Genomic DNA, 9,871 nt, shown 5'->3' on the forward strand with positions numbered 1-9,871 from the left:
CGGATCGGCTCATCGGTGTCCGGGTTCGAGAGGAGGGGAGACTCAAGCTTACGAGACACAGTATAGGTAGAAAGAGATAGTTTATTCAGTTAGAGAAAGATTCGTCCGCGTAGCGGTAAGATCGCCTTAACTCCCCGATTTGTTCGATAAACGCGAAGGGGTCCTTACCTTCGAAGCATAGGCCCCACTTTCGGATGCGGCCGAGCATTGCGGTAGGATCGGGTGTGGTCGTTTCGGTACGGTTGGTGATCGGCGCGGTATGGTCTGGGGTTGGCTCGACATGGTCTCAGGTCGGCGCGGGCCGTACCGGCGTCGTTTCTTCTTTGTTCGGCATGTCGGTGGTGTCGTGTTCGGGGAATAGCGCGGGATTTTCGGTTACGAAATTTCGCAGTCGATGTCGCAACACGTCGAGATTCCCGGTACTGTCGAGGCTGTGGGTGACTAGAAGAGTCACGAACTGTACCTTCGTAAGCGCGTATATCCAGGAGATTCTCATCGGGCTGCGCACGTAAGCTGGAGTCTCTACTGGGCAGGTCCCTGTTCGGGCGCCATGTAACGCGGTCACCTCGCTCGACGCTCGGATCGGCTCATCGGTGTCCGGGTTCGAGAGGAGGGGAGACTCAAGCTTACGAGACACAGTATAGGTAGAAAGAGATAGTTTATTCAGTTAGAGAAAGATGGATACAGCGTGCAGGGTCTGGCGACAGCGTGCGGTGAAGGCGGTTGCTGGTAGCAGGATCTGCGTAACGCGCAGGCGCAAAGCGATGGTCGCAAAGCGGTGAGAAGCGCAAGCGGCGTGCAATCGTTCCCGGTTTTATTTACAGGCGCGGACGGCGCGATTAGAACTAGCGAACTTATTACTAACAGGCGGCCAGGTATTGCTGGCAGGCTCGAGTGTCACGTCGAGCGCTGCCTAAACAACGGAAGTCGGTTCAATTCGACGGGGCTAAGTACAACCTTGGCCCGAGGTAGGCAGGAGCCGGTTCAACCCGGCGGGGCTGAGTATAACCTTTGCCCTAAGAGGTGCTAGGTAGTGGTGAGATCGGTATCAGGAGCTGGTCGGGATAGGATCTGGTCTCGATGTCTCGGCCGGCCGGGCTTATATACACGGCCAGTGTCCCCTACTGTGCGCCGGCGGTCCGGCGGTGGGAGTCGGTACCGCGTGGGGACCCCGTGAGAGCGAGACAGAGCGTATCGGCGAGCGAGAGCGCATGCTAAACGAGATAGCGCGTGTCGGTGAGCGAGAGCGTAAATCGAGCGGGCGTCCCTGCCGTTACATGATTGAATATTATAATAGTCAATAATCTTTTAAATATTTGATTTAAAGTTTCTAGAAAAGACGAAAAGAAAGACAGAGAGAGAAAGAAAGAGGGAGAGATGGAGGGAAGGATAGGGAAAAAGAGAGAGAGAGAGAGGGAAAAGAAAAAAAGAAGAAATATAATATTAGGTAATAATTTTGTTCAATATTATTAATCGTCCCACGAATCTTCGACGTCTTCCTCGTAGGGCTCGAGCCCGAAGAGACGTCTTAGTTCTAAATGAAGACCGTCCGGGTCGCTATCCTCCCGCACGTTTTCGCGGAATTCGCGCCGTGCCGTCGCGACATTCGTACATCTCGTCGGTGCTCAAAGTTTAAAAATCCAGGAATCTGGATATCGCTCGTATTGTCGTACTATAAATTAAATAAAATCAAATTATAATATACAGGGTGTCGTACACCCCTCTTCTTTCAAAAACTAAGCATTTTATTGTTAGAGAAAAACGTTTTGAACAAAAATTGTATGGTTTTGAGGGGAACATAAGATGGTGTCATTGGTTTGACCTTGGATGGCATCGTTAAGGTCAAGTCAAGGACACCTTTAATTTCTTAAATGGAACCCCCCTTTTTTATTACATATTCCTGTAGCTTATCTCAAGAGCTTTCCAAAACACTATAATAAAGTATTTTTTACATCTAGCTTATTTAATGAAGTGATATCTTCATAGTCAGCATCCAAGGTCTCAATAATAACGTCGTTTCTCGCATCATCGTCAAGTATATCGGCCAACCATTCTTGTTTTTCGTGTCCTTTAACGTACACGATAGGAGGGAGATGCTTCATCTTCCTTTTCCGTCGCACCCATCACAGCTCTCGTAATGAAACGCCTAGCGAAGCTGTATGGAACGTTTCCATCCTCCCATTGAAGTCCATGGTGATGTCCGATTATCCATGAAGCTTGGCATCTCTCAGATTTTGTAAGCGCACGCCATGGTACGGGACTATTGCAAAAAAGTAATTCGTGGAAGTTATTCCAACGTTTCTGTTGCGGTCAATCTCCACACCGTCGAGTTCATATCAAAGTTCAGCAAACATAAACGCGACACAATTGTTGCCCAATACCACTATTGATCCTTCAACTACTTTACGCACCATCAACTTTCCCTCGACGTATAGAAAACTTTCAACATGATAACGTGTACAAATCTTGATGTTGTATCGGTATCCGTATCTCGTCGCTATATCCAAGCGTTGTGTTGGCGTATGGATTGTACGTATGAGTCTCAATCTTGACGATACGATCGTCAAAAATCGGTTCGCCTCCAATATTCAAGATGTCAATCATATCGTTCAAGTATTTCGTACGACGAATCCCAATGATTTTAAAAACTCGCGATTCAACGCGCTGAGCTCCTTTTTAGCGTAACCAGATATCTGATTATTATCACCCAATATCGCAGTCACTCGCCTACTCGCAAAAATATTGTCCCTCGCAAAAATATTGTCTCTCACGTGCTTTCGTTCAACACAAGCATTTCATTTGTCAAACGCTTTATTTTTGCCGCCGCCGTATATGCAATCTTACGGTGAAAACGCCTCTAAAAAATTGTATACGCATACGTCTTGCAAGTTGTTTTAATTGTACGTTGGTCGTTACCGGCAGGCATTTTTATTTTGACATTTTTTTTTCTTGGCCACTATTGAGAACCCTCGTCCTCGCTTGTATGGAGCGAGATAAAGACCGTGACCTTCCATGGCGCGATGGATGTACAATCGAGTCAAAGATTGTACGAAAGATCGTCTCCGTATGTGGAAGACATTTTCGCCTGAAACTCTTGTGACGTCGGTTCAACATCAATTACAAACGTCCGAGGGTCAAAATACATTGCGCCTAATCTATGCGTCGGCAAAACGAGTCAGTCTGTCATTATTGTCTGTATCAAAATGTCGATTAATAAATTTGGATTATCGTTGGGAACACCGAACATCTCATACTCTCAAGAGTAAGAGTGGAAACGAGATGTCGGATACGATCGCAAAGATAATTCGAGACGATGGAAAATGCTCGAAAAATTTTCAAACCGACAGAGGAAAAGAATTTTACAACGCAAATATACAGAAACTCGTGAAGAAACATAGCATTAATCATTATTCGACGTACTATGTAATGAAAGCCTCGGTCGTGGAAAGATTCAACCGAACGTTAAAGAACAATATGTGGAAAATGTTTACGCTTAATGGTAATTACAAGTGGATCGACGCGTTGTCCCGGCTCGTTGGAGAGTACAATGCGCGACAACATCGCACTATCGGTATGAGACCTATCGATGTTACCCCCGCGATCGCCGATAAACTTTTAAATACGGTATACAGCAACGTAAAGATTGCGGCACCGGCAAGATTCAAAGTAGGCAATCCGGTACGCGTAAGTAAAGTCAAGACCATCTTTAAGAAAGATTACACGCCAAATTGATCGACCGAAGTGTTTAAGATCGTTAAAGTGCAGAAAACTAATTCCGTGACCTATGTACTCAAAGATTCGCGCGGATATCCCGTCGCCGGCGGATTATACGAATACGAATTACAACGCGTTGCTAATCCCGACGTACATCTCGTGGAAAAGGTGATACGCAAAGATGTAACGACAGGATCGTCACTATATATAATAATGTAAATAGTGTAAATATGTTTCAAATATAGATATATATATAACCACGCATGCCTCGCTTGCTCATCCCGCTATACCTATCCTACTTGCTCGTCCGCTACGCACGCTATCTCGCTCACATGCACGCCGCATGTGCTATCTCGCTCGCACGTACGCCGTTCGTGCTATCTTGCTCGCGCGTGCGCCGTTCGTGCTATCTCGCTTGCCCCACGAAGAACCGACTCCCACCAGCGGACCGACAACGTATAGTGGGGATGCCGGCCGGGTATATAAGCCCGGCCGACCGAGGCATCGAGACCAGATCCCATCCTGCGATCCAACTCCCGACACCGACCTACCCAGCTACCTCTTGGGGCTAAGGCTTTCCTTAGCTCTGCCGGGTTTCTCTGGCTCTCGCTATCTTACGGGCCAAGGTTTCTCTTGGCCCTACCGGGTTTCTCCGGTTCCTCGGTCATATTAAGTCGAATCCGCCTCGTGCTGCACGCCGCTTCACGCCGACCGCTTCGCGCTTGCACTTCCCGTTGCGCTCGCGTCCTAGCGCCCGTTTGCCACCAAGCGCACGCCTAACACCGCACGGCCCTGCACGCTACTCTGTATATATTTCGCTTTCAATAAACTATCTTTTCTACCTATACTGTGTCTACGCAAGCTTGAATCTCCCCTCCTCTCGAACCCGGACACCGACGAGCCGATCCGAGCGTCGAGCGAGGTGACCGCGTTACATGGCGCCCGAACAGGGACCTGCCCCGTAGAGACTCCAGCTTGCGTGCGCACCCCGATGAAAATCTCCTGGATATACCTGCTAACGAAAGCCCAGCTCGCGACTATTCTAGTCTCCCACGGTCTCGACAGTGCCGGAACTATTGACGCTTTGCGATACCGACTGCGTCAATTCGTAACGAAAAACCCCGGGCTGTTCCCCGAACACGACAACGCCGACATGCCGAACGAGGGAGAGACAATGCCGGGACGGCCCGAGCCAACCCCAGATCATACCGAACCGACTCTACCCGACCCAACCGCGATTTTAGACCGAATCCGGAAATGGGGCCTTTGCTTCGAGGGCAAGGACCCTTTCGCGTTCCTTGAGCGACTAGACGAACTCAAGCGATCCTACCGCTACGCCGACGAGTTGTTCTTCCTCGGGCTGTCCGAGATGTTACGCGGGAACCCATTGCTATGGTACCGTAACAGTTACGAGGACTGGGCGACATGGGACGCCTTCTGTACCGCCTTCCGATTGAAATATCTCCCGCCCGATTATCGCGATCAGCTACGGCAAGACGCCCAAGCGCGACGACAAAGACTGGGGGAGTCTTTCGACCAATACGCCACGGACCTGCTAACGATGATGAGATGCGCTGGGGGCTACACACCACAAGAGAAGGCCCACTTGTTATATAATAACTTGCACTCAAGCTACCAGTTGTACATTCGGCCAGCAGAAGCCACCAGCGTAGCCGAGCTTAGCACCCGGGCAGCCGAGCACGAAAAAGTCCTCCGCCGGCAAAAGGAAGAACAACCGCCGATACGGAGCGTACCCAGCTCACCAACCGCGGCCGCCGTTTACAGCAGAGAGAAATGCTGTTGGCGATGCAAACAACGAAGCCACACCCGCCTCGACTGCAAGCGGCCACCACGCAAATTCTGCTCCCGCTGCGGCAGGGACGGCGTGCTCACCCGAGACTGCCACCCGCCGTCGGAAAACGGCACACGGGCCGGGGAACCAGCGACCGCCACCCGTCCCGACCAAACCACATAAGGTTTATGCCCAGGCCGCACCTAAAAATCCGCCTGCTCGGCCGACACCTATGGGCGCTGCTCGATTCTGGCTCCGAAATGTCCTTCGTGAGTCCGACCATCGCAAAACGAGCCACGTACTGCGGCCACCCCCCTCAGGGGGTCAACCAGCAGATCAACTTGGCCGACGGCACCACCGTTCCGATTACCCATACAGTCGACTTACCGATTATTACCACCGAGCGAACTGTGACACACACCTTCCAAGTCATGCCGAACCTGAGTGGACCAGTGCTGATAGGCATTGACCTCTGGGCCAAACTCGGAATCGCACTTCCAGCGCCTCCAGGCCCAAGCACCAGCACCCAACCAGCAGTATGTGAAATTTCGACCGGGTTGACACCACGAACCCAGAATGAGGACCGGCGGCTAAGAGAGTTCCTGGACAGGGAACTGCCCCGTTCGATTCAATACACGGCCCCACAGATCGTATTGAACATCACATCCACCTCACCACCAACCAGCCGATCAAGCAACGGTACCGACCACGCAACCCGGCCATGCAGGCCGTAAACGATCAAAAGGTCCGAAAGATGGAGGAAGCTGGCGTTATCGAACCGTCACAAAGCGCCTGGAGTTCCCCGGTGGTGCTCGTCAAGAAAAAGGACGGCACATACCGGTTCTGCATTGACTTCCGGAAACTGAACGACGTCACGCGGAAAGATGCGTACCCGCTGCCACATATCGCGGGAACGCTGAACAAGCTCCGGGGCGCGAAATATCTCACGACGCTGGACCTCAAACACGGGTACTGGCAAGTACCGTTGGCACCTGAGAGCCGACCTGCTACCGCTTTCACCGTACCGGGAAGAGGGCTCATGCAGTTCCGAACTATGCCGTTCGATCTGCATTCGGCCCCCGCCACGTTCCAGCGCCTACTAGATGCCGTCTTGGAGCCCGAGCTCGAACTCCACGTCCTGGTCTATCTGGACGACATTGTTATAGCCAGTCCGACCTTCGAAGACCATCTCAAGCATCTGGCTGAGGTCTTCCGCCGACTACAAGCCGCCAAGCTCCGCCTCAATGTCGAGAAGTGCCACTTCTGCCGGAATAGCCTCCGCTATCTGGGGCACATCGTGGACCGACAGGGGATCCGCACCGACCCGACTAAAATCAGCGCTATCGCGAACTGGCCCGCGCCCACCAATCTACAACAGGTCCGCCAATTTCTCGGCCTAGCCTCTTGGTACCGGCGATTCATCGCGGACTTCTCCATCGTCACCGCGCTCCTGACGCGCCTCACGCGTAAGAATGCGCGCTGGGTTTAGACCGAGGCCGAGAACCAGGCTTTCCAGCGCCTCAAGGCGGCCCTGACCTCCGCCCCCGTATTAGCCTGCCCCGACTTCACACAGCCCTTCACGCTGCAAACCGATGCCAGCACGCACGGGCTAGGCGCCGTACTCACGCAGCAGCTTCCGGAGGGGGAACGGGTGGTCGCGTACGCCAGCAGGACGCTGAACCACGCCGAGCGCAATTACAGCGCCACAGAACTGGAGTGCCTTGCCGTGGTCTGGGGGATCCGGCGGATGCGGGATTACCTGGAGAGATACCGCTTTACGGTATTGACCGACCACCAATCTTTGCGGTGGCTTCAACGCCTGGAAGCCCCGTCGGGACGACTCGCCCGTTGGCTGTTCGAACTCCAGCAACATGACATTGAAATTAAGTACCGTCGGGGCTCCCAGAACCAGGTCGCCGACGCGCTCTCGCGCCAACCGGAGGTCGCGGCCGCCCGGCCAACACCCCCATGTAAGTGGTACTACCGGATCAGCCAAGGGGTACGAGCCAGACCGACCGGCCGACCCGAGTACCAAACAGTGTTGTTAGACGGGCCGGTTTTGTCGCGCATGCGCGACGATGAGGCAACGAATACAGTGGTGTAGGAGAAATGGGCGCGTAAGTCTTGGCGGGCTTGGCAAAAGGATAGGCTAGGTTAATGTATATAATACTTATTTTAATATGGATATAAATGGAAAAGGAGCAATTAAGAAACGTAAGATTAGGAACTTCTTATCTTCATGGCTAGATGAAAATGTTTTCAAAGGATGGTTGGCTCCTTACCACCAAGAAAATAAAGCAATGTGTACTGCATGCAATAAGGTCATCAGATGTTGTAAAACAGATTTGATTAAACACTCACAGACGGTCAAACACATTGAAAATATAAATTTAAAAAAGATTGATAATAATAATAATGATAAATTAACAGAATTGTCACATATAGATAAAGTCAAACGAGCCGAAATTAAATTAGCAGCATTTTTTGCTGAACACAATATCGCTTTTTGTACCGCAGATCACTTAATTCCACTATTGAAGGATATTTGCGTAGATCCTAAAATTGTACAAGAACTTGCATTAGGCCGACTTAAATGTACAAATATCGTTAAAAATATAATAGCAAAACGCGAAACCGAAAAAATTGTTGATAATTTAAAGTCTTGTAGATTTTCAATTTTAATCGATGAAAGTACAGACATTTCAGACACAAAAATAATGTGCATTCTTGTTCGATATATTTCTCCTTTAAATAACAAAGTTGTGACACAATTATTAGAATTAGTATCTATAGATGCCAAAGATTGTTCCGCGAATAAACTTTTTGAAGTTTTTAAAAATCTTTTAAAAGAAAAACAAATTCCAATTAGAAATATTGTCGGAATGGCATGTGATAATGCATCAGTTATGACTGGATGCAATAATTCTTTTATGCAGCATTTAAAATTAGAAGTACCGCGATTAGTAATGCTAAAATGTATTTGCCATTCCTCCGCGTTTGTAGCCAGTAAAGCTTGCGAAAAATTGCCTTCATCTTGTGAACATTTAATTAGAAGTATTTCGACTTATATTTCGGGTAGTGCGAAAAGATGTGCAATTTTACGAGAATTTCAAGAATTCTTCAATGTGGAAAAGAACAAGTTATTAAAATTATCAAATACGAGATGGCTTATTTTACAAAAATGCGTTGTTAGAATCCTTAAAAATTGGGAAGTTTTGAAGAATTATTTCATTTTAGCAGTAGTTGAAGACAAATAAAAATCTGCGGAAATCATTTTATCTCAATTGAATGATAACACAATTAAGGCATATTTTTTATTTTTAAAATATGTATTAAATTTTTTTAATAACTTTAATGCCTTATTTCAATCACGTAAAATTTTAGTTCACAAATTATTTGAAAGTAGTAAACAATTGATTCTTCAAATAGCTCAAAATTTTATGACTGTAAATTCATTAAAATGTATTAGTAATTTAGATATAGATGACGAACAAAATATATTAAATTTGGAAAATATATATGTGGGACCAGAATGTGAGAATCTTTTAGAATTATTATCTTTGGAATGTAGATTGCCAATTAAATTAGCATGTTTAACTTTTTATAAAACGGCAGTTCAAGAAATGCTAAAACGTTTACCGTATAAGGATCCTCTTTTTGAACATTTAAGTTTTTTAGAACCGAAAATTGCTCTTTATTATGAAAATAGAATAAAAATTAAAGATTTAACTCATATTGCCATGATTGTAGAAGATATAGATATTACTAAATTAGCTTTTGAATGGAGAATGTTACCATCCATTCTTGACGATGAAAAAAAAGAAGAATTAGCTTCTTTAGAGATCGATGATATGTGGAGCAAAATAGTAGCATATAAAGATTTCAATGAGGAAATAATGTTTGCAAATTTAAAGTTATTGGTCAAAGTAGTTCTTTCTTTTCCTCATTCTAATGCCGAGGCTGAACGAATTTTTTCTATAGTAACTGATGTAAAAAGTAAAAAAAGAAACCGATTATGTAACGATACTGTTTCTGCAATTTGTGTTGTTCGGTCAAGCTTTCAAACGGAAGGTATTAATTGCACTAATTTTGAAATCGGTCCTAAGCATTTAGAACTGCACAGTGCACAAAATTTATATAGTAATCAAAACAAATCTGATGAGACTTATGAGACTTATTATTTTTTTTATTATTATTTTGCTTAGAGTCAAACATCTAGCCAATATTTTCTAATGCATGCTCATTTTTATTATTAATATTATTAATCATTTCAGAATTTAAGTTAACGAAATCAAAGAAACATTTGATGTGGAAATTATTTTTGTAAATAATCGTTAATTATTATTTTTCTTATATTTAAAAATC

At 46.8% G+C, this 9,871-nt stretch overlaps 1 protein-coding gene across 1 annotated transcript in view; it reads right to left on the bottom strand.

The window, feature by feature from the left end:
- Positions 1-1,573: 1,573 nt before the first annotated feature.
- Positions 1,574-9,871, bottom strand: part of LOC115239578 (THAP domain-containing protein 1-like) — a 94,107-nt gene continuing 85,809 nt past the window's right edge. Inside the window, exon 6 of the mRNA XM_029814175.1 lies at positions 1,574-1,672. Within this exon, the coding sequence (XP_029670035.1) occupies positions 1,626-1,672 (47 nt within the window). The 3' untranslated portion in view covers positions 1,574-1,625. The remainder of the gene's footprint in view (positions 1,673-9,871) is intronic.

The sequence above is a fragment of the Formica exsecta genome, unplaced genomic scaffold (assembly GCF_003651465.1).
Source record: "Formica exsecta isolate Colony F162 unplaced genomic scaffold, ASM365146v1 scaffold388, whole genome shotgun sequence".
NCBI classification, from domain to species: domain Eukaryota; kingdom Metazoa; phylum Arthropoda; class Insecta; order Hymenoptera; family Formicidae; genus Formica; species Formica exsecta.